Source organism: Tachyglossus aculeatus, chromosome 4 (genome assembly GCF_015852505.1).
Source record: "Tachyglossus aculeatus isolate mTacAcu1 chromosome 4, mTacAcu1.pri, whole genome shotgun sequence".
NCBI lineage: Eukaryota > Metazoa > Chordata > Mammalia > Monotremata > Tachyglossidae > Tachyglossus > Tachyglossus aculeatus.
Window position 1 is genome coordinate 110,792,328 of NC_052069.1, and position 23,429 is coordinate 110,815,756.

The window sequence follows — 23,429 nt, forward strand, 5'->3', positions numbered from 1 at the left end:
TGCAACCGAGCAAGTATCAAACAGAGCAGTCAATCAATCGATCGTATTTATTGAGCACTTACTATATGCAGAGCACTGTATTAAGCACTTGGGAGAGGGTAAAATACAACAGAATTAGCAGATGCCTTTTGTTTTATGGTTTGTTAGGCACTTACTATGTACCAGACACTCTTCTAAATGTTGCAGTAGATACAAGGTTTGACACAGTCCCTGTCCCACATGGGACTCCCAATCTCAATCCCCATTTTACAGGTGAGGTAACTGAGGCACAGAGAAATGAAGTGACTTCTCAAGGTCACAGAACAGGCAAATGGCAGAGCCAGGACTAGAATCCAGGTCCTTCTGAATTCCAGGCCCATTCTCTATCCACTAGGCCACACTGCTTCTTGTGCCTTGCCCATAACAAGCTTCCAGTCTAGAGCAGGCCCACAAAATCCCACTGTGTTGGTGAGAGTGAACCAGTATCCTCCCTTCTAGTCCAGAACCTCTTCTGGGAGATAAAAGTTTCATACCAGAGAACAGAGCCTCTGGGACCCTGAAGTTACAACAAGGAACCCGATTTAATTAAAGAACCGTTGTTCATATAGATATTATGGGATTTTTACTTTATTGCTTCAGAAGGAGCTGAGATGAAGGCTTCCTCTCCTGTGGTCCCCTGGTTGGATGTGAACGTTACTCTGTCTGTCCGAACCCAAAGCAAGTTGTTGCATGGTGGGAGAAGACTTTCCCCTCAAGAATGCAAAGCAGGTCCATTTCAGGGCACTTCCATTCTTGTCAGAGAGAGCAACAGGCAGGCACCAGGGTGAGAGACCAGCATTGCTTTAACTGTGAAGCAAAAGAAGCCTGTGCTTCGAATCTACTTCCTTCAATGGTTCAATCAATGGTTTTGATTATTCAAAGCACTGTACCAAGCTCTTGGGTGAGTACAGTTAGTTGGTAGATACATTCCCTGCCCACAGTGAACTTGCAGTTTAGAGGGGGAGACAGAGAAACTTCAGAGAAACTCTCCTCCCTGATGGGGGCTGAAGACAGGGAGAAGGCTAGAATAGGGTGGCTAGTTGTCCAGCTTTTTTCTGGACTGTCTAGTCTCCAGTAAGCCTGTTCCTCTCTGGACACCATTGTGTCTGGTATTTTAATTTTTAGGGCTCAGCCCCCTGACCCTGTGGCTTCTTCCACCTAGTTCTATGGCTCAGATGCTAGTGCCTTTGTTGAGAGGGATCTGGGAAGGGAATGGCAGGGAATGTGTCTGTTTATTGTTCTTTTGTCCTCTCCCAAGTGCTTGGTACAGTGCTCCACACAAGGTAAGCGCTCAGTAAATGTGATTGAATTAAGGAATGAATGAATAACTCTGGAATAAGTAGAAGGCTAGAGTTCTCCCCCTGAGAAACACTCTAGCATTAGGCTAACTCAAATTACGTCAACAAAATATTGCATATATCATCACAGTACACTGCATGCCATTTTGGGAGAGACTGCTTTATTCTCATCGTCACATCTTTTTACATCGTAGTCAGACCTGCACTTGTATGTACAATTCCCGGGCTGTTCTGCTCAGACTCCCTGTTCCCTTCGCCTTCTGCATATTTTCATTATTGGCTCTGCAGAGATTGGGGTGACTGGCCTTGCTAGAACGTGCGAAGGAAGTTAATCTGTGTTAATACATCACCTCACTTCTGAGGCAAAGTAAATGATCCCTAAGCATTTCTTAGAGGATAGTTTCAAAAACCAAAGTCAGGACCACAAAACTCACCTTTAATGCTGATTCTTCCCCCATCCCCCTGCCCACCAGATGGCGATTTTTGAATTTTAGTATGTCACAAATAATAAAGCCCTTGTAGAACAGGACCTCAGGCTGGTTCTTGGCATTGACATCGCAGTTAGAAAGTGGATCGTGCCTGCCAGAGGGCCGGGGGTGGTGCCAGGGTGTAGATTGACGTGGCCTACATAGGCGTTCAAAGTTCTGCCTTGGCTCTGCCGTGGCTCAGCGGTGCATAACCAGCACGACGGGGTACCTGGCTTCGATTAGCGGTGTCCAAATGTTTCCGGAGCTGGATGTCCTGCTAGTAACTTAGGGTCAAAATGGAAACTTGAGAAGCAGCAGGGCCTGGTGGAGAGATCACCAGCCTGGAAGCCAGCAGGACCAGGATTCTAATCCTGGTTCCGCTACTTGTCCGATATGTGATCTTGAGCAAGTCATTTTACTTCTCTGGGCCTCAGTTACCTCATCTGTAAAATGGCGATTAAGACTGTGAACCCCATATGGGACATGGACTATGTCAATTCTGAGTAACTTATATCGATCCCAAAGCTTAAAACAGAGCTTGGCACATAGCATTTAACAAATGTCATTAAAAAAAAAACTGCCATTGGATATACATAGTGAGCTGGCCCTTGGTTTCTCCAACCCCTTCCCTCTTCACTGCCTCTCCCTTCCTCTGAACGTGACTGTTGTAGACACATGGTGCCTTTTGGGTCTCTGTCCCAACAACAAATCTTCCTCTCTCCCTCCTTCTTTCCCTCCCTTCCTCCCAGAAAGCTGGAGAAGCTGATAGTTTTATTATTATTATTATTATTAGTTTCCAGGGGAGTAGCGGTGATGGGTGGGTGTCTGGGGTATGGATGCTGATGGTGACCTCCATTCTCTTGCCAAGTGCCTCCTCTCCTTGAAATCAATCAATTGTATATATTGAGCACCAACTCTGCACAGAGCATTATACTAAGCATTAGGGAGAGTACTACAAAACTGACAGATGTGTTCCAGAGTACAGTACAACAAAATTGACAGATATGTTCCCTGCCTATAAAGAGCTTACAGTATAGAAGGGAAAAGATCCCGGCTGCACCCTACAGATTATGTCTTGTTGATCAATCAATTGTATTTATTGAAGGCTTACTGTGTGCAGAGCACTGAACTAAGCGCTTAGGAGAGTAAAATATAACTGACACATTCCCTGCCCACAACGAGCTTACAATATAGAGGAGGAGACAGACATTAATATAAATAAATATATTACAGATATGGACATGAGTGCTGTGGGCCTGGGACGGGGGATGAATAAAGGGAGCAACTCGGCGACGAAGAAGGGAGTGGGAGAAGAGGAAAGGAGGGCTTAGTCAGGGAAGGCCTCTTAAAAGGTATGTGCCTTCAATAAGGCTTTGAAAAGGGGTAGAGGAATTGTCTGTCAGATATTCATTCATTCAGTTGTATTTATTGAGTGCTTACTGGGTGCAGAGCACTGTACTAAGCACTTGGGGAAATACATTATGAGAGCTACAGTCTAAAGGGGGATAGTTTTGGGTGAAAGACACCATATGGGTCCTTGCTCCATCCCCGGGCTGCCTCTATTCACCCCAGGGCCCCAGAGGAGTGGCACCTCTCAGCCGCTGGTTTGCATACTGCACCTGGCAACCATTCAGAGTCTGAAAGCTGCTGTGAATTGAGAAGCTTCATCTTCCGAAATTGATACCTCACCGGCTAGCTTTTAGCACTATAAATTAGCATAATCCTGACCCTTGATTCTTCCAAGAAAAACGTGTTGGCGCCACTTTGGCATGTGTGAGTGGGGTCTTAAGTCCCCTGAGAAGCTCTTGATAATTTCTTGTTTGTTGCGCCAGGGACAGCCAGTGTATTCACAATCACCATGCGTTTCTCTCTTCCTCACAGGCCCTTCCCTTCAGAAGAGACAGCAGAGAATGACGATGACGTGTACCGGAGCTTGGAGGAGTTGGCTGAGTGAGTTCCTGGAAGAAAGTTGGGAGAGTATGGGGAGGAGTGGGCGGCAAAAGAACGTTGCAACATTTCAGCTGAGGTTAATCAAACCCGGCAGTGAGGCTCTCAGTGTGTTCTCAGCTGCTTTGATAATCTCGCCCAGAGATGCTTGGTCTCTTTCAGTCGTCTGGGCACTCCCCTGAGGAGCCCCGGTGATCCAATTCTAATAGATCTCAATTTATGAGCTTCTCGATAAGAGTAATCGGGGCTCTAGGTTTAAGGGATTCCACCCGGAGTGTTAAATCCCCTTTCAAAGAGTGGAAGGCCAAGCAAAGCCTCTCCGATGGCTGATGTAGGAATCTGCCTTCCCAGGAACTCCTCCTCGTGGAGGCAGCAAGGGCCCCTAACAGCTCCCTTTCCCCTTTCCTCTTTCTAAAGGCACCGGTTTTGTGCTGAACCCTGCCTTTGAGAGTTCTGGGGGACAGTGAGGTTGGAAGATTTCGGCTACATATCCCGCCCTGCCCTAGCCTGGCTTCCTCTTCTGAGCTGCTCTGGAGGAGCCTCAGGCTTAGATCCAGTCTTAGAACTGTCCCACGGGATGCCTCCATATTCTTGGACTTTCCTGGGTACGTGGGCCCCACTCAGGATTCAAGATTCTTATCCTTCCCTCCCACCTTGGAGCGCTTCTGCATGCTCATTTATAAACCAAGGTCAGTGTGATGTTGAAAATGATGAATTCTCCGAGGAGATTCCCTCCTGGAGCAAAACCTCCAATGACTACTCATTTCCCTGCTCTTCAAATGGAAACTCCCAAGAATCTCCTTCTTACCTTTTGGCCCTCTACATGGAAAGATTTTGTGTAGGCAGGCCCATCCCCAGTGTTTGGCCAGTCGGTTGTCCCAGGCACTTGGCAACTTGTTCCAGCGAGAGACTGGGGTAACCATGACCATGGGGGGCTAAGGAGACCTAGTAAAAACAGCTGTGTCCTGGCCTTCTGCTCCCAAAGGGCAGCTCTGTCTGCAGAAAACTCAATCAATTAATCAATCATATTTATTGAGCACTTACTGTGTGCAAAGCACTGTACTAACTGCTTGGGAGAGATGAATTTCTTGCCCACAAATGAGCTCATTTCAAACCCAGTGGACTGTAGCTTTGGTCAGAGGGCCAAGGCACATCTCTGTCCTGCAAGCTATCCCACACGCTTTCCTACCATTGAATTCCTGGTGGTAGTGGTGATGATGGTAGTAGTTGGAGCAGTATTCATTCATTCATTCAATTATATTTATTGAATGCTTACTGTGTGCCGAGCACTGTACTAAGCACTTGGGAGAGTTCCACAGTTCACAGAAACATTACCTGCCCACAATGAGATTGCAATCTAGGGCTGGGGGAGACAGATGTCAATACAAATAAATAAATTATGGTATTTTTTGAGTGTCCGATTGGGGATATGACCTGTATTAAGTGCTTGGGAAGTTTTGACTAGCAAAGTGATACATTCCCTGCCCACAAGGAGCATACTCTCTAATGGAGGAGACAAACAAAAAACTACAACTAGAGTGGTTGAAATAAATAGAGTAGACATATATACATGAATGAGAAGGAAGGCACTGAAGTTTGTAAATGCAGTTGATGGATTAGTGGCGTTTATTGCACGATTACTTTGTACAGAATACAGTACAGGAGTTTATAGTGTTGTAGTTGGCCAGAGGGATGGTATGGCTCAGGGTGTTGGGAAATTAATTGGGGAAAGTTAGTCGGAAGCGGTGGGATTTTAGGAGTGATTTGAATGTGGGGAGAGCTGTGGCCTGTCCAGTGTGGGGAAGTCTTTAGCTGGGTTCTCGACGGGAGCTGTCTTCCCGTGGATGGACCGGAGGGAGTTCTCAGACAGCATCCTCTCAGTCAGGGGCAATAAAAGAAAATTTGGGCAGTTATCTCCCTGGGAGGCATTGAAAAATTCATCAATCTGACTTCTGCCGTTTGAAGATGGATAGCGTGATGTTATTGAGCTGGGGCCACTCTATGAGCTGCAGTGGAGTCTATATCCCCAATGCAATATCCAGCAACACATAAATTACTGGCAGCGGAGTGCAGAGACAAGCCTAATCTGCCCATCGCAGAGGTTTAACTGGATGTGGAATATTAGCTCCAGGCCCAGGAAGATGACAGGAATATTCCCGGGTGAGGATTTTTTTGAACTACGGAAATTTCTGGCTATTTAAGTGCTTTGCTGTAGGGCTTAAAGACAGTGTTCTGGTTCCCATCGTGTCCTTCTGAGACTTTCACTTATTCATTCATTCAAAACTAATGGTGTTTGCTAAGCGATCACTATGTTCCAAGCACTGGGGTAAATCCAGGTTAATTGGGCTGGGCACAGTCCCTGTCCCACATGGGATTCACTGTCTAAGGAAATGGGAGAACCTGTGTAAAATCCACGTTTCACAGGCAAGGAAACTGAGACACAGGGAAGTGAAGTGATTTGGCCAAGGTCACAGAGCAGGCATGAAGCAGAGCTGGGTTAGAAATTCATTCATTCATTCAATCGTATTTATTGAGTGCTTACTGTGTGCAGAGCACTGTACTAAGCACTTGGGAAGTACAAGTTGGCAACATATAGAGATGGTCCCTACCCAGCAGTGGGCTCACAGTCTAGAAATCAGATCCTCTGTCTCCCAGACCTGGGTTTTTTCCACTAGGCCATGTTGCTTCTCCATCTTCCGTCTTGTCTCTCGTCTGGGAATCTTTCAGAATGGACTGCTGAGCCTTTTGCTTACTTTTCAGCCCTGGTGGGCCCTGCTATTATCAGTCAATCAATCAGTGGTATTTATTGAGCACTTTTTTATAGTACTTAAGTGCTTTCTATGTGTCAGACATTGTACTAAGCACTGCAGCTGATAGAGGCTAATAAGTTTCGACACAGTCCATGTCCCACATGGGGTTCAAGGCCTTAATCCCCATTTTAAAGATGCCCACCCACCTCCACATCAAACAAAAACTCCTCAGCATTGGCTGTAAGGCACTCCACTACTTTGACCCCTCCTACCTCACCTCATTTCTCTCCTTCTCAACCCAGTCCGCACACTTCGCTCCACTACTGCTAACCTACTCACTGTGCTTCTATCTCCCCTATCTTTCCGCTATTCCCTAGCCCATCACCTGCCTCTGGCCTGGAATGCCCTCCTTGCTCAAATCCAACAATTACTTTCCCTCCCTTCAAAGCCTTGTCCATCTTCAGCCGCTCACTCTCCACTGGTTCCTTCCCCTCTGCCTTCAAACATGCCCACGTCTCTCCCATCCTGAAAAAACCCTCTCTTGACCCCACCTCACCTTCTAGTTATCGCCCTATCTCCCTCCTACCATTCCTTTCCAAACTCCCTGAATGAGTCATCTACACACGCTGCCTCGAATTCCTCAACGCCAACTCTCTTCTCGACCCCCTCCAATCTGGCTTCCTTCCCCTACATTCCACAGAAACTGCCCTCTCAAAGGTCATCAATAACCTCCTGGTTGCCAAATCCAATGGCTCCTACTCTATCCTAATTCTCCTCGACCTCTCAGCTGCCTTCGACACTGTGGACCACCCCCTTCTCCACAACACGCTATCCAGCCTTGGCTTCACAGACTCTGTCCTCTTCTGGTTCTCCTCTTATCTCTCCAGCCATTCACTCTCAGTCTCTTTTGTGGGCTCCTCCTCCCCCTCCCATCCCCTTACTGTAGGGGTTCCTCAAAGGTCAGTTCTTGGTCCCCTTCTGTTCTCTATCTACACTCACTCCCTTGGTGAACAAATTTGCACCCACAGCTTCAACTAACATCCCTACGCTGATGACACCCAAATCTACATCTCTGCCCCTGCTCTCTCTTCCTCCCTTCAGGCTCGTGTCTCCTCCTGCCTCCAAGACATCTCCACCTGGATGTCTGCCTGCCATCTAAAACTCAATATGTCCAAGACTGAACTCTTTATCTTCCCTCCCAAACCCTGTCCTCTCCCTGACTTTCCCATCAATGTTGATGGCACTACCATCCTTCCCGTCTCACAAGCCCGCAACCTTGGTGTCATCCTCGACTCCGCACTCTCATTCACCCCTCACATCCAATTCATCACCAAAACCTGCCGGTCTCACCTCCACAACATTCCCAAGATCTGCCCTTTCCTCTCCATCCAAACCGCTACCCTGCTGGTTCAATCTCTCATCCTATCCCGACTGGATTACTGCATCAGCCTCCTCTCTGATCTTCCATCCTCCTGTCTCTCCCCACTTCAATCTATACTTCACACTGCTGCCGGGATCATCTTTGTGCAGAAACGCTCTGGGCATGTGACTCCCCTCCTCAAAAATCTCCAGTGGCTACCAATCAACCTACGCATCAGGCAGAAATGCTCTGGGCATGTGACTCCCCTCCTCAAAAATCTCCAGTGGCTACCAATCAACCTACGCATCAGGCAGAAACTCCTCACTCTCGGCTTCAAGGCTGTCCATCACCTCGCCCCCTCCTACCTCATGTCCCTTCTCTCCTACTACAGCCCAGCCTGCACCCTCCGCTCCTCTGCCACTTACCTCCTCACTGTGCCTCGTTCTCACCTGTCCCGCCATCAACCCCCAGCCCACGTCCTACCCCTGGCCTGGAATGCCCTCCCTCCTCACATCTGCCAAGCTAGTTCTCTTCCTCTCTTCAAAGCCCTACTGAGAGCTCACCTCCTCCAGGAGGCCTTCCCAGACTGAGCCCCCCTTTCCTATCCCCCCCACCTTACCTCCTTCCCCTCCCCACAGCACCTGTATATATGTTTGTACATATTTATTACTCTATTTTACTTGTACATATTTACTATTCTATTTATTTTATTTTGTTAATATGTTTTGTTTTGTTGTCTGTCTTCCCCTTCTAGGCTGTGAGCCCGCTGTTGGGTAGGGACCGTCCCTATATGTTGCCAACTTGTACTTCCCAAGTGCTTAGTACAGTGCTCTGCACACAGTAGGCGCTTAATAAATACGATTGAATGAATGAATGAATGAATGACACATCTCCACCAAGACGCCTTTCCAGACTAAGCCCCACCTTTCCTCATCTCCCACTCCCTTCTGCATCCCTCGGTCCTGTTCCCTTTGCTCTTGTCCCCTCCCAGGCCCTTAGTACTTATGTACATATCTCTAATTTTATATATTTGTATCCATGTCTGTCTCCCCATTTCTAGACTGGGATCTCCTTATGGGCAAGGAATGTCTGTTTATTGTTGTATGTACTCTCCCAAGCGTTAAGTATAGTATTCTGCACACAGGAAGTGCTCAGTAAATACGATTGAATGCACAAATGAATGAATGAATCCATTGATTCAACTATCAACTTGTGGGTGTGCTCTGCACACAGTAGGTGCTCAATAAATATGACTGATTGATTGATTGATTGACAAGCTGTTGTGGAAAGAGCAAGCTGTGATTTTTCTTCATGGCCTACTGACCAGAGGTGAGATTCAACTCTTTGCCCACCTGGCCTCCCTACTCTCCCTCTATCCTGGCCCCACCTGGACCATTCCAAGCAGATTGGATTAGCCCAAATGGCTCAGGAAGGGCCACAGAGCACTTGGATGTGCACAGCCCAGGGGCAGCTCCGCTCTCCTCTGATGGCTTGCAATAAATAAGGGGTCTTTCTGCTCTCATGAGTAATGAGCAAACCTCCAGGGTGTGTGTTTGTTCCTTTATCTCATTCTGACTGGGCCTGCCAGCTTCTCACACCCTCCTCCCCCTGTTGTGACAGTGTTAAAGATTTTTTAGTTGTTGTTGTTAAAGCAGTCTTGAAGCAAAACATAAAATGTAATCCTTTTCATATGGAAAAGCTATTCTACGGCATATGTGGCTTTGCGCTGTTAAATATTATTGTTCCACAACATAAATAGCAAGGCTCCTTAATCCAATGAGTTCCTTATGGCTACAGTTATTACAAAAATAAATCATAAATTATCCAGATTAGAAATAAATTTGAACCCTTAGCTTGTGGTTTGGTCCCAGCAGCTCCAATTAAATCAATTTTTCGTGCATCTTCCCTAACTCTGGAAAACAAGTTTTCATCCCAAACAACTTCCACAAACATTGTATTGGCAAGTGTACATTGTATTGCCTTTTTCAACTTTTATATTTTACTCTTCCAAGCGCTTAGTACAGTGCTTTGCACACAGTATGTGCTCAATAAAATATGATTGATTGTTTCATTTCCCCCCTGTAAATCCCCTAATTCTTAGCAAACTGGCCTTACTGGAGGGGTTTTATGGTTGGCAAATTTTCAGAACTATGCTCCTCCCTCCCCTCCTCCCCTCCCTCCCCTCCCTCCCCTCCTCCTCTTCCCCCCTCCCCTCCTCCCTTTCCTTCCTCCCCTCCCTCTCCTCCCCTCCCTCCCCTCCCCTCCTCCCCCCCTTCCCCTCCGTCCTCCTTCCCCTACTCTCCTCTCACAACCGTCCCCCTTTCTCCTTATCCCCCTCTCCCCCTTCTCTTTTCTCCATCCCCCCTTATTCTTCCCCTGCCTCCCTTACTCTTCCCCTTCCTCCCTTACTCTTCCCTGTCTTCCTTCCCCTTCCTTCCTCCTTCCCCTCCTCCCTTTCTCCCTTCCCTTATCTTCTTTTTCTCCCTTTCCTCCCTCTCTTCCCCCTTCCCCTCCTTATTCTCCTTCTCCTCTTTCTCTTCCTCCCCCTCCCGCAGAAGCCTAGCAGTTCACCTTCCTGCATGGCTATAGCACCTTTCATCCAGGAAGATCCCAGTGTGGCTCAGTGGAAAGAGCACGGGCTTTGGAGTCAGAGGTCATGGGTTCGAATTCCAACTCTGCCAATTGTCAGCTGTGTGACTTTGGGGAACTTCTCTGTACCTCAGTTACTTCATCTGTAAAATAGGGATTAAGACTTGTGAGCCCCTCGTGGGACAACCTGATCACCTTGTAACCACCTCTGTGCTTAGAACAGTGCTTTGCGCATAGTAAGTGCTTAATAAATGCCATCATTATTATTATCCCCATGGCTGGTAATCAGGACATCCGCCCCTCAAATGCAGCCACCTCTGGGGTGAATTTCTGCTCCAGTAAGGCATCCTCTAACTGAAACTTCAGTGGATCAACAGCAGGACTCCTCCTGGTCAAAAGGGCAAGGCTGGTATTCTACCATTTAGAGTTGGGTTAGAGCATTCTGTACCCCCAGGAGACAAGTTCTTGAAGGATATGGGGACCCCAAAACTGGGGTAGGGGTCTAGCCTCGATCTAATGCCCTCAGTCTTGCAGGGAGGCTATGGGAGAGCTTAACAATAATGATAGTATTTGTTAAGTGCTTACTATGTGCCAAGCACTGTTCTAGTCAGGTGGCAAGAGTTGAATACATTTCCTTCCCAAGCCCAGGCATGCCCTGATTTTTTCACGTGGTAAGTTGTAACCATCCATCCACCCCTGCCCTGTGTTCCTTTGGGCAAGCTGCAGTGCTGCCCATTTCACTCGGAGGTGCTGGTTCTGGGGAATTCCGACCTGTCCCTGAGGCCAAGCTGCAGAATGCACTGACTCTCTGAGTGAGATTGACCTGCATCCCTCACAGTTCCGCTGCATCAGCACTTAGAACAGTGCTCAGTGCTTAGAACAGTGCTTGGCACATAATGCTTAACAAATACCATTATTATTATTATATCGTGTAAGCTCATTGAGGGCAGGGAGAGAGCCTATCAACTCTGTTGTATTGTACTTTCCCAAGCACTTAGTTGAGTGCTCTGCCCAAAACAAGTGCTCAATATTCATTCATTCATTCATTCAATCATATTTATTGAGTGCTTACTGTGTGCAGAGCACTGTACTAAGTGCTTGGGAAGTACAAGTTGGAAACATAGTACATACAATAAATACAATTGGTTGATTGATTGCTTATCTGTGGAGGCAGATCCTGACAGTAAAGAGGATTGGTCTTCACCAACATCTTTCCTGTTTAAGAACTACATTGCCCAGGTGAGAATCATTTGTCCTGATTGAAATGGTCGAATTCCACATATTGATCTGGAGCTTTTTTCATCCTGGCTGGATGCTGTAAACTCCCAGCTACTGAAGTGGAGCAAGTGGGCTTTAAGTTTGTTCCAAAATCCCTTTTGTGTGTTGCTAATCGCAGAATGGGTTTGGGTAATTACCATTTGATTTCTGCTTCTGGGCCTGTCTTCCAGCTGGTGATAGTAGGAGTGTTCTAATGCCTATGTTGCACAATGAACTCGTGGCTGAGAGAAGCAGCGTGGCTTTGCCACTCTTCTGCTTTGTGACCTTGGGCAAGCCACTTAACTCCTCTGTGCCTCCATTATCTCATCTGTAAAATGGGGATTAAGACTGTGAGCTCCACGTGAGACAACCTGATTACCTTATATCTACCCCAGCGCTTAGAACAGTGCTTGTCACATAGTAAATGCTTAACAAATGCCATAATTACTATTATAGCAAGCACTTAACAAATGCCATAATTACTGTTATTATTACTAGATACTGAGAACAACAGTAAGAGGAAATATAAGGCAACATCCCTTACTTACTCCCAGAAGAGACAGCTTAGCCCAGTGGAAAGAGCATTGACCTGGGAATCAGAGGCCCTGCGTTCTAATCCAGGCTCCGATGATGGCTTGCTGTGTATCTTGGGCAAGTCACTTAAATTATCTGTGCCTCTGTCTCCTCAACTGTAAAATGGGGATTAAATCCTTCTTCCTCCTATTTAGATTGGGAGCCCCATTCATTCATTCATTCAATCGTATTTATTGAGCGCTTACTGTGTGCAGAGCACTGTACTAAGAGCTTGGGAAGTACAAGTTGGCATGTGAGACGGGGGCTGTGCCCAACCTGATAAACTTGTATCTACCCCGGTGCTTAGAGCAGTGCTTGACGCATAGTAAGAGCTTAACAAATACCACAAAAAAAGAGACCGTGCAGGCCACCCCGACTATGTGCAGATCTGCAGAGCCAAGGAAAATGGGGGTAGCCCAAGCAGTCAGGCCAGAGTGTGGCAGATTGCTACTCCCAGGTGCAAGTGACAGGGCTTGATCATTTTTTTTAATGGTATTTGTTAAGTGCTTACTATGTTCCAGGCACCATACTAACCACTGGGATAGATACAAGATAATCAGGTTGGACAAACCTCATATACCACATGGGACTCAATGTCTTAATCCCCATTTTACAGATGAGGAAATTGAAGAATAGAGAAGGTAAATGATTTGCCTAAGGTCACACAGCAGACAAGTGGCAGAGCCAGGATTAGAACCAGATCCTGCAGACTCCTGAGCCTGTGCTCTTTGCACTAGCCCACGCACCACAGCAGACCAAGGCAAAAGTTTAAACCTTTAATCGTTTGTGGCAATCCTCTTCTTTCTCTGCTGGTCTCTTTCATGTCTCCATTTTCAGACAGCCTGTAAATAGATTTTTAGGATTACTTGTGATTACCATTGACTACCAGGGGCTGGGGTTGTAGGGGGGGCGTCGGGGGCCATGGTATGTGTGTGTACAAGTAACAGAGTTAAAGGGGTGAAATAATATTCATTTTTATTTGGCAGAGTGAGGGCTTGTCCAGGTTCAGGTTGGGGGTTTCTGAGCCACTCCTTAGCTAAATTCCAGCCCAATGTGAGGCCAGGAGGAAAGAACGAATGAGCTGGTGAAAGCCAAGGCCTGTCAGTTGGGAAATGAGAGGCTCTCTTCCTTAACCTCTCTGGGCCTCAGTTTCCACACCCAGAAACCTTACAACCTGTTGGAACTGTAGTGCGGATAAAATGCGTTGACCGATGCGACTAAGGCTTTGGACCCAGAAAAGCACTTTACCAATTCAGAGTATCGTTATCATTGTACTGTGTGGTGAGTTTCCCTCACACAGTTGTCTCCATGGACCTCCCACCATATTGGCAGGTGTACGACATCACTTTCAGCGCCCAGAAGGGCCCAAGTCCCGTTCCGGCCCTCCCCTAAATGTAATCTGGGCCTGAATGACAGCCCCTTGGGGGTCAGCTGGAGCCCCTTTGGCCAGGAACACCTGGTCCATGCAGGAGCTACTTCCCTGTCAAAAACAACCTTTCCGAGGTGGGATGTAGGGAAGTCTGTGCTCCTGCTGAAGAGGATGCACAAAGGGAGCGGACGTCCCTCCGTGTAAACCTGTGCGGATCTCAGGCCTGGGATTAGACCTTCCTTAGTGTGTAGAGATGAGCACCTAAAGAACCTGTTAAATTGGGGCTCTGTGGTCCCCAGAGTGGAAGTCCTGACATTGCTTAATGGAAGCTCCTTGCTAGCTTTGTGGAGGGGCTGATGAACAGCACCTCACACTGTACCAAGAGGCTGTGAACTGACACCGGCAGGAAGGCATGAGAGCCGCCTTTCACGGCTGCTCTTTCCAATTGGGAGCTGCCTCACAAGAAGACCATTCACAGGCGGTGATTCAGTATATCCAGACTTAATTTTATTTAGGCCATAGTGACCTGAAAAGTCCCGGCCCTTCCTGAATTTCCCTCAGACTCAGCACAGGGCTCCTCTGGCACCTGGAAAGGGATTTGTTGCCCTGGCCAGAAGCCTAGGGAAGAGGCAGTGGGCACCCCTGCCTCACAAATCCTTTCGCTTCTGTCTCCTTTTGCCCTAAAAACCATCACTCTCCAGAGATGAAGGTAAATCAACCGATCACTGATATTTATTGAACTCTTCTTGTGTGCAGAGCACTGTACTAAATGCTTGGGAGAGTAATAATAATAATAATAATAATAATGACATTTATTAAGCGCTTACTATGTGCAAAGCACTGTTCTAAGCACCAGGGAGGTTACAAGATGATCAGGATGTCCCACGGGAGGCTCACAGTCTTAATCCCCATTTTACAGATGAGATAACTGAGGCACAGAGAAGTTAAGTGACTTGCTCAAAGTCACACAGCTGACAATTGGCAGAGCTGGGATTTGAACCCATGACCTCTGACTCCAAAGCCCGAGCTCTTTCCACTGAGCCATGCTGCTACAATAGTGTTGGCAGACATGATCCCTTCCCTCAAGGAGTTTACAATATAGAGTGGGAGTTGGATGGTAAAAGAAATTACAGATAATGGGAGCAGCAGAGTATAAGGAGATGTACATAATAATAATAATGATGATGATATTTGTTAGCTTACTTTGTGCCAGGCACTGCACCAAGCACTGGGGTGGATACAAGCAAATCAAGTTGGACACAGTCCCTGTCCCATGTGGGGTTTACAATCTCAATCCCCATTTTGCAGATGAAGTAACTGAAACATAGGGAAGTGAAGTGACTCGCCCAAGGTCACACAGCAGACAAGTGGTGGAGTTGGGATTAGAACCCATGACCTTCTGACTCTCAGGCCCATGCTTTAACCACTATACCATGCTGCTTCTAAAGTTCTGGGGGTAATGGGAGGGGGTGGCTGGGGATAGAGAAACACATGACATAGTGGATAAAGCATGGCCCTGGGAGTTAGAAGGTCATGGGTTCTAATCAATCAATCAATCGTATTTATTGAGCGCTTACTGTGTGCAGAGCACTGTACTAAGCGCTTGGGAAGTACAAGTTGGCAACATATGGAGACAGTCCCGGCTCTGCCGCTTGATTGCTGTGTGGCCTTGGTTAAGTCACCCTCACTGTCATCGAATCACAAAGGTTTTTAGTTGTGAACCATCCAGAAGGTGGAAGGGTTCCCTAGTTTTCTCAGGGTGATTTGTGTTCAGAGCATAAGTGAAGGACTGCAAGTGAGCTTCTCAGGTTATAGAAAAGTCAGCATCTGTTCCAGGCTGTCCATCCAGGGGAGGTTGGGGGTTTGAGGCTGGCTGAACGGGCCAACGGCTCTGCCTTCTGTCAGAGGTGCCTGGCAGCCCAGCCGGGATGGACCCCTGAGGTGGGGAGGTCTGCCCCAGCTGGAGCTCATTCTGGGATCAGTAGGGTGCTGGGAGCCAGACTCCATGGGAACTGCTAGGAGACTCTCTCACACTGCAAGCTCCATATGGGACTCTGTCTGAGCTGTCTATAGTGCAGCTATTTGGCTCAGAATAACACTTAGCAAATATTACAATTGTGATGATTATTAGTAGAAATAGTAATAGTATTATCAGTAATAGTAGTTTCACAGGCAACCCTTATTAGAGCCTGCTTCTTCTGCAGTTTAGAGCTCCATTTACCACAGGTATTTAAAACAACAGCTCCCCGCTCACCCCCCGCTCAAGCTGTATTTCTGTTCTTGAAAAATGAGCCTTCAAGCAAAGATATAATTAAATGAATCCGTGTTAAGTGAGAGGTAGCTTGGTGTAATGGAAAAAGTACAGGTATAGGAGCCAGGAGATAATCCTGACTGCCACTTGCCTGCTGTGTGACCTTGGGCAAGTCACTTAACCTCTCTGTGCCTCAGTTCTCCTGCTATAAAATAGGGATAAAATTCCTGTTCTTCCACACTTTTAGACAGTGATCCCACATAGACTAGGTCGATCTGATTACGTTTTATCTGACCTGGTGCTTAGCAAAGTGATTGGTACATAGTTAATGCTTAACAAATGTTATTATTAATAATAATAATAACAATAATTGTCCCATTAAGACCAACAGGGAGAGTTAAGTCAGTCAATCGTATTTAGCACTTACTGTGTGCCCCGCGCTGTACTAAGTGCTTGGGAGAGTACAGTATAACAATAAAACAGACACATTCCTTGCAAAATGAAATTACAGTCTAGCGGGGGAGGCAGACATTAATATAAATAAATAATAATATTAATGATTGTATTCGTTAAGTGCTTACTGTGTGCCAAGCACTATGCTAAGCGGTGGGGTAGATGCAAGGTAAGCAGGTTATCCCGTGTGGGGCTCCGAGTCTTAATCCCCATTTTACAGATGAGGGATCTGAGGCCCAGAGAAGTTAAGTGACTTGCCCAGGGTCACACAGAAGACAAGTGGCAGTGCCGGGATTAGAATCCATGACCTCTGACCCCCAAGCCCGTGCTCTTTCCACTAAGCCAAGCTGCTTACAGAAATGTACATAAGTGCTGTGGGGCTGGGAGTGGGAATGAATAAAGGGAATAAGTCAGGGTGATGAAGAAGGGAATGGAAGAAAAGGAAAAGAGGGCTTGGTCAGGGAAGGCCTCTTGGAGGAGATGTGACTTGGATAAGGCTTTGAAGTGGGGAGAGTGATTGTCTCTCAGATATGGGTGGGGGGTGGGGGGAGGTTCCAGGACAGAGGCAGGATGTGGATGAGCCTTTGGAGATAGATGAGACTGCGGTACAGTGAGGAGGTTAGCGTAAAGTATTTGGGCTGGGTTGTAGTAGGAGAGTAGAAAGGTGAGATAGGAGAGGGCAAGATGATTGAGTGCTTTAAAGCTATGATAAGGAGTTTAATTAGCATAGATCTTTTTTTCACTAAAGGGCATCATATACATTTCCAGTGCAAGTTGAAAAGGATTAGAAATGATCTATTTAAGACGGGTATACATTTTAAATGAGTTAAAAATCTCAATACATCAATACTGATTTCAAAGCTTGGCCGAGGAGATGAATTCTAATTTTATCCTCCAACTCAGAGCTTCCTCAATTTGCTTCCTCCTCATGGCAGGCATTCCCCTGCACTACCAGCTCTACGTGTTTGGCTCACGGTGCTGGGTGGTGGCCAGCCACTAGTCCGTTCAGTGCCAGTATTTGTTTGAACGCCCCTGACCCAACAAAATATTGCCTGCCACACTGAAGCAGGACTGCTACTGGCATAGTTCTCAGGATGAGGGTTGTTGCGGGGGAGCTAAACAGCTTTATGAAGAGAGCACCATGCAGTTTTACACCAAGGATGCTGCCAAAATTGATCAGCAACATAATATGCCTTGTTCTCACCTCTCCTACCCCTGATCTCTTGATCACACCCCACCTCCTATATGGAGCAACTGTCCCCTTCCCATTCGGCAGACTGTTGCCCTCCCCATTTTCAAAGTCCTTCTGAAATTCACATCTCCTCCTGGAGGACCGCCCTGACTAACCTCACATCTCCCCATCATCATCAGCTCTTATGTACATATCTGTAATTTATTTATGTCTATGAACGTGTGTCTTCCCCTCTAGACTCTAAACTCATTGTGGACAGGGAACGTGTCTGCCAACTCTGTTCTATTGCACTCTCCCAAGCGCTTAGTACAGTGCTCTGCACACAGTAAGCACTCAATAAGTACCACTGATTTCTATCTCCAGATCCCCTGCACTCTTCAGTACTTCTGCCTTCCCTAGGCACTTGGGCACTACCCAAAGTATTTTGGGGCTCTGCTGCTTCTTCGTATGTATCATTTATCTGTGTTTCTTGTCTCCCCTACTAGATTGGTGATAGAGGCAGCATTTATTGAGCTCCCAATAGGTGAGCTGCTACACTGTCCAAGAAGAATAAAGTGACACCATCATTCATTCATTCAGTCGTATTTATGGAGCGCTTACTATGTGCAGAGCACTGTACTAAGCACTTAGCACCATCCTGCCCGCAAGCAGCTTACACTTCAGAGTAGACCTTACACTCTCATTGTAAGCTCTTTGAGGGCAGGGCCCATGCCTACTAACTCTGTTGTACCCTCTCAAACATTTAATACAGTGTTCAGCACAGGGTAAACACTGAGTAAATACTCCTAATGATGGTACTCTCCCAAGCACTTAGTACAGTGCTCTCCACACAGTAAGCACTCACCGAATACAACTGATGGATTGCTAACAATGAGAATCCAGGACACTTGGTGTGGGGGTCCCTGTCAGATAAGGAGGCACAGCCTCCCTTGCCCCCAAACCAGTGGCCCTAAATTGTTTGTTCCTTAACTCACCAGACTCCACCTCTATGACGCTGCTGTTCAAGCCTTTCTCTCCATGTGAAAAAACATGATAGAACATGATATCCGAGAAGGCTTTTGCGAATACCACGGACAGCCCGAAGACCAAAGAAAATGGATTCTGGAGCAAATTAAGCCCATGTGGTGTTTAGAATGTCAAATGACTCGACTTAGATTAGCATATTTTGGACACATCATCAGGAAGATGATGATCAGGAAGATGTGTCTGGAGAAGACACTAATGCTAGGAAAAGTTCAAAGAAAATGTGAAAAAGGCAGACCAGGAACTTGATGAATAGAAACCATAATAACAATAACGAAAGAGGTGTTAGCAATGTTATAGATTAAGGCAAAAGATAGGAAAAAATACATCCATAAAGTTGCTATGAATTGGAAATGACGATGGCATTTGATATATATCAAATACATGTACGTGTCAAACATAATTCTAAGCACTTGAGTAGACAGAAGCTAATCAGGGCAGACACAGTCCCTGCCCCATGTGTGGCTCACAATTTAGGTAGGAGGGAATAGCTTTGGAATCCATGCAGTGTCACTAGAAACACCATAGTAAGGGTTTGACACATAGTAAGTGCTTAATAAATTCCATAATAAAGAAAAAAGGAAAAAAAAACAAGTTGCTGGTACAAATGCAATTCCTGGTTAACAGGGGAAGCTTCCTAATTGAGTTTTCTGTCTCTCTCCAGTGAGGTGTGAATTTGATCAGAGAAAATGAAGGTGTTTAAAAACCTGCCAAGGCTCAGGGGTAGGCAGGGCTTCAGGTACCTTGTAAACTTGCTTGGATTTTCTACGTTGGTAAAAGCCAGGACCGTCAGAGGCAGAGACGCCATTCAGGGCAAACTTGGGACAAGAAGAAATGTCTGCAGTGAAGGGCTGAAGTCCCTGATCCTGGCAAAGCAATTTAAGAGTCATCTATCTCTTCTTCTTCTTCCCTGCAGCCAGCTCCCAACATCCTCACCCTACACCCCTGGACAAAGGAAATTATTTTGAAAATTGTCCTCCTAAATACACATATGCCCACTAGAGAATCAGGCTGCCTTGCATGAAAGTTCAATTTCATGCAGAGAGATCTGCATAGACGAAAGACTTCCATGCGTGAAGCAAGCCTGGTGCTTTCAGAGCCCAGCAACCTCCTTCCCTAGGGGAACTGTATTCCAAAAAGCATCTATCGTAAATAATGATGATCATTACAAAATTGAAGCTACAATCTAAAAAAAAAAAGAAAATCAAATGTTCCCCCCGCCCCCCCCAACTCTTTCCCTCTCATCCCTGCACCATACCCTGGGAAAAGCCATAAAGTTGATGGATTCTCTCATCGGCCCCCCTCCCTCAGTGTGTTCTGTTCATTAAGCAGATGGCAGACTGGAGGCAGGCAGTGTCTTTACGACGCGGGGTGTGCTAGTAGAGGAGGGGGGAACAGATGGTACAGTCCAGCAGATTTTGGAATGGCCCAGTGATATGATGGAGGGGCTTCATGCGGAACTTTCTCCCAGACCCTCAAAAAGTCAGGCAGACCGGACTGAGTGCAAAAGGCCCATTTGGCCGGCCCTTTAGCCAGAGAAACACAACCCAAATCTGGACTTTCGGTCCCGGGGTCACGTGTGACTACCTCTGTCAGAAACCCTAAAACCATCATGGCAGGCCTGCTGCAGTGACTGGATCAAGCTCATTGCTCGCTCAGGCAGGGGTTTGCTCAGACTGGGCCGGACTGTCTATCCGCAGATTGTTTATCATCCCATGACACCTTATTCTAAGAACAATTGATCCCCCTCGCCTTCTCCCAACTACCATTTAAACTCACCTCCATATCTTCTTTAATATGTCCTTTCCTAAACAAAGAGGAAGTAGGCCATGGAGAACAGAATTTGAAGTCACCTTGCCGGAAGAAATGGCAGCTCTAATTGTGTCAGCTCCTGCCACCGTTTGGCCCTGCAGGTGAACACTTTAGAAATGTAAGTCAAGGGGAAGCAGGGTGGTGTAGTGGAAAGAGCACAGGCCTAGGAGACAGAGGACCTGGGCTGTGCCAGCTGTGCCACCTGTCTGCTATGTCTCCTTGGGCAAGTCACTTAACTTCTCTGTGTCTTTCTCCTTATCTCTTAAATGGATATTAAGTGCTTATTCTCTCCCTTAAGCTGAGAACCCCTTGTGAGGTAGGGACAGTATCTGAACCTCATATCTTGTACCTATCCCAGTGCTTAGTACAATGGAGGGGCAGCTAGGCTTAGTGGTACATGCCCGGGCTTGAAAGTCAAAGGACCTGAGTTCATTTTTTCATTCAGACCTATTCAGCATTTACTGTGTGCAGAGCACTTGAGTTCTAATGTTGACCCTGCTACTTTTCTGCTGTGTGACTTTGGGAAGTCACTTATCTTGTTTGTGCCTCAATTTTTTCATCTGTAAAATGATGATTAAATACCTGTTCTCCCTCCCCCTTAGGCCTGGAGCTCCATTAGGGGTTATGGGCTGCATCTGACCTGAATATCTTATATCTACTTAAACTCTTAGGACAGTGCTGGCCAAAGAGTAAGAGCTTAGCAAATACCACAATTATTAGTATAATTGAGTTCAGGAAGTGAGGGAAAGGTGATTGTTGAAAAGTGATTCCACTGAGCAAGTGTCAAAAAATAACCTTGGCTATGAGTGGCCATGGCTTTTCCTAGAAAGATATTTTGAATTCAGCATCCAGAAATGCCACTGACTAGGGTAGGGCATTTGGAGTGATAGTAACAATTTGATAGGAGGAGAGCCCAAGAGATTTAAGGGAACAAGTCACTTAACTTCTCTGTGCCTCAGTTCCGTCATCTGTAAAATGGGGATTAAGACTGTGAGCCTTCTGTAGAACAGGGACTGTGGCCAATCTGATTATCTTGTATTTACCTTACTATGGTTCTTGGCACATAATTAACACTTAAATATTTAAAAAACAGCTTTAAAATTATAGCAAGAGAGAATTTTGTTAGCAATAAGGAGGAACTTCTTGGCTGGCAGGGTGATAAAACAATAGCCCAGTCACTCAAGGAGCCTTAGAAATCTCATCCCTGAAATCTTTCAAAGCATTGTGAACCACCAACCCTCAATGGTTGAGGCCTTGACCTACCTTAGAGAAGCAGCATGGCCCAGTGGATAGAGGACAGGCCTGGGTTCTAATCCAGGCTCTGCCATTTGTCTATATTGTGAGCTTGGGCAAGTCAGTTCACTTCTCTGTGACTCAGTAACCTCATCTATAAAATGGGAACTAAGACTGTGAACCATATAAGGGATGGGGACTGTGTCCAATCTGATCATCTTGTATCTACCTCAGTGCTTAGAACAGTGCCTGGCACTTAGTAAGTGCTTAAATTTACCAGAATTATTATTAGTATTGTCAGATTTTGGGGGAGGAGGTATGTGGAAGAGAAGGCAGGTGAGGAGGTTGTGGTTAGATTGAGGAATTTCAGAGTTGGTGAGATTAGAGATTGTACAGTGACTAGGGATGATGAGATCAAGTGTGTGTCCATTTTGGTGAGTGGGAGAGCTGTGGTGGAGCATGAGGTCGGTGGAGTTGAGGAGTGATAGAAAGTGGGCAGCAGACGCATTGTCAGGAACATCTATGTGGATATTGAAGTCCCCAGGTATCAATATAGGGATGGAGAAAGAGAAGGAATGTGAGAAAGGGATCAAAATGGTTAAAAAAGTTGGAGGTGAGACCTGGGGTGGTAGATGACCATGACTAGCTTCTGGAGTGGGTGGTAGAGGCTGATTATGTGGGCTTCAAAGGAAGGGAAAGAGAGGTATGGGGAGGTAGAATGGTGCAAAAGGAGCATTGGGGAGTGAAAAGGAATCCAACTTCTCCCCCTTTCCCAGTGAGTGTTGGGGTAGTGGGTGAAGATGAGGCCCCGTCTAGAGAGACCAGCAGGGAAGACCAAGAGCCACTTGTCTGCTCTGTGACCTTAACTACTTTATCTTGACTTCTTGGTGCCTTAATTACCTCATCTGAAAAATGTGTAATCTGTGATCCCCATATGTGGCATGGACTGTATCCAACCTGATTAGCTTGTAGCTACCCCAACGCTTAGTACCGTGTCTTCCACATAGTAGGCATGTAAATGCCATAAATAGTATAATTTATTGAGTACCTACCTTCTGCAAAGTACTAGGCTGTTTGAGAGAGTATGGTTAGTGGGCATGAGCCTTGACCTCAAGGAGCTTACAATCTAGTTGGGGTGATAGACACAAAGAATAAATTTCAGATAAGTTCCAAAGAATTCACTGAGTGCCTAATCTGTGCAGAACACTGTACTAAAGCACTTTTTCTAATGGTATTTGTTAAACCCTTACTATGCTCCAGGCACTGTACTAAACTCTAGGGAAGATACGGGCTAATCAGTTTGGACACTGTCCCTGTCCCACATGGGGCTCACAGTCTTAATGCTCATTTTTACAGATGAGGTAACTGAGGCATAGAGAATTTAAGCAACCTCCCCAAGGACACACAGCAGACCAATGGCAGAGCCTGTGCTTTATCTTCTAGGCTGCCCTGCTTGGGAGAGTACAATTGAGTAGACACAATCCCTGCCCTAAAGGGGTTTACAATCTAGGGAGGGAGACAGACACTAATATAAGTTACAGATAGGGGAGGAAGTAACAAAGTGTATCCATATGCACAGAAGGCGCATGGAGAGTGGGGGCTCGGGGCTGGCAAATGCCCAGGTGCTTCAGTGGCAGTTGTCCAGGAGAAACAGTGGTGAGATGAGAGATTAATCAGGGCAGGTCCCTTGGTGGTGGTGTGATTTTAGAAGGGCTTTGAGATGGGGGGAGCCAGGGTCTGCTAGATGGGTTCCAAACAAAGATGGGGAGAAGGTTCCAAACAAAGCCAGAGGTCAGCTTCAAGAGAGCAGAAAAGGTGGTAAGCGAGTAGGTTGGCT

General features: G+C 46.4%; 1 protein-coding gene across 9 annotated transcripts in view; it reads left to right on the forward strand.

The window, feature by feature from the left end:
• The window catches only part of VAV2 (vav guanine nucleotide exchange factor 2), a 375,195-nt gene that overhangs the window by 261,297 nt on the left and 90,469 nt on the right, over positions 1–23,429 (forward strand). For all 9 annotated transcript variants that reach the window (XM_038744653.1, XM_038744661.1, XM_038744659.1 and 6 more), the window contains exon 4: positions 3,665–3,733. In XM_038744653.1, the coding sequence (XP_038600581.1) occupies positions 3,665–3,733 (69 nt within the window). The remainder of the gene's footprint in view (positions 1–3,664; positions 3,734–23,429) is intronic.